This window comes from Lolium rigidum, chromosome 5 (assembly GCF_022539505.1).
Source record: "Lolium rigidum isolate FL_2022 chromosome 5, APGP_CSIRO_Lrig_0.1, whole genome shotgun sequence".
Taxonomy (NCBI): domain Eukaryota; kingdom Viridiplantae; phylum Streptophyta; class Magnoliopsida; order Poales; family Poaceae; genus Lolium; species Lolium rigidum.
This window is the reverse complement of record NC_061512.1, coordinates 189,051,259-189,052,934: the sequence shown is the minus strand read 5'-3', so window position 1 is coordinate 189,052,934 and position 1,676 is coordinate 189,051,259. Positions and strand designations below refer to the sequence as shown.

Genomic DNA, 1,676 nt, shown 5'->3' with positions numbered 1-1,676 from the left:
TGCTTTAAGATTGGTGCCGCAATGATTTACGAAGTTTCCTTAAATTTCATTGTGTTTCCTGTTGGTGTGCAAGTGCAACATATTGAACTTCAAACCATGCACCGTAGAAGGCACCAAGCATTACATAGATCGCTGGTCGCTGCAAAGTTCGATCGACATGGTACAGCGGGGGCCGACGGTGCGGTACACCAAGGCCGATCCATGGTCCGAACAGAGTTAATTGACTGGAACTCGTGAAGAACTAAAATGGTCTGGTCTATATTTTGCTCCACGGTTGATAATTCCATAAAATATTACTGTATGGTATACAAAGAATCGAATCGAATTTCCACGGGAGGATTGTGTGCGCATCACTCAGCTCCATTCGGGCCAAGAAAAAGACTAAACAGAACGAACCAACCAACCAACGAACAAATAACTCGACCAAAATCATGCGCGGCCACTTCACGAGCTGCTGCTCCTCTCCATGAAGGCGAGGAACTCCTGGAAGTCCATCCGTCCGTCCTTGTCCCCATCGTAGGCGTCGATCATGCGCTGCCAGTCCGCCGCTGCCACGCCGGCAGTGAACCCGAGCGACCTGAGCACGCTCCCGAGCTCGCCGGCGTCGATGAACCCGTCGCCGTTACAGTCAAAGACGCGGAACGCCGCCGCGGCCTCCTCCACGGTGGCTTCCTCCTCCTCGAACAGCGCCGTCGCCTCCTCGAACCCGACCGACGCGGCGCCGCTCGCGCCCATCAGACCGAGAACCACGTCTAGGTCGACCTCGGAATCAGAGGAGTCTTTGGCCGGTGCAGGCGTTGGCTCCGGCTCCGGCGCGGAGGCGGCCGAGCGGCGGCCGGCGGAGGAAGAGGAGGAGGAGGAGGACTTGATGACAGCGGAAAGCCAGACGAGGATGACGTTGACGGAGATGGTCACCACGGCCTGCGCCACGGAGAAGTTGAAGTAGCTCGCGCCCGGCGCCGAGGAAGATGCCAGCTCCATGTCCATGGTCTACCCTGTCTGTCTCTTGCTTAACTCCTCTGCTCTTGTTGCCTCGGCGCTTCTTGCTTGCCTCGGTGATTCTTTGCGTTCTTGTCTGGATGATACTGCACCGCGAGAAGCCTTGGAATATATAGCACCGCGCGCGAAGGAAGTCGGAACTCGCGAGGGAACCGGCGGCGGGATGGTTCCGGGAAGCAGGGAGGCGACGTGGAAACGACTGAGCGAACCGACGGGGTCGTGCGGTGCCTTGTGGGGAAAGTGATGGGGTTGTCGCGCGCGCGCGCGGTTGTTTTTGCTGCGGGGTTCGCGGGAGCTTCGCGGCGGTGGAAACATGGTGCGCATCGACATCACCGGCGACCGGAGACCGTCTCGGTTGGAGTTGTTCGTTGGAATTCCACGCACCGCACCGCAGCCCTCTCTTTCGCTTTCTTTTCGTCTGGTCGTCTCGTCTGCTACTCTTCTTTCTTCCTTTCGCGTTGTTGCTGTTGTCGGGTTCTTCCTGGTGGAACTTTGGTTTGATTTTTTGATACGGGGTGGTGGTGGACCTGGTGGTATACGGCGACCGGCGTGAGCCGATGGTTGGTGAGCTAGCGCTTGACCGGATTTTCCCGCGGAACGGAAAATAGATACTGTAGTAAAATCATTAATCATATGATATGCTGGTGTGAATAGTCTGCCTAGTAGAAACATGATGT

At 56.5% G+C, this 1,676-nt stretch overlaps 1 protein-coding gene across 1 annotated transcript; it reads right to left on the bottom strand.

The window, feature by feature from the left end:
- Positions 1-236: 236 nt before the first annotated feature.
- On the bottom strand, positions 237-1,066 carry LOC124655325 (probable calcium-binding protein CML22). Its single transcript, XM_047194241.1, has one exon. The coding sequence runs from the start codon at positions 985-987 to the stop codon at positions 445-447; it is 543 nt and encodes a 180-aa protein (XP_047050197.1). The 5' UTR covers positions 988-1,066; the 3' UTR covers positions 237-444.
- Positions 1,067-1,676: the final 610 nt, after the last annotated feature.

Coding starts and splice junctions, on each gene's coding strand:
- LOC124655325 (XM_047194241.1), bottom strand. CDS start 987: ATGGACATGGAGCTGGCATCTTCCTCGGCGCCGGGCGCGAGCTACTTC.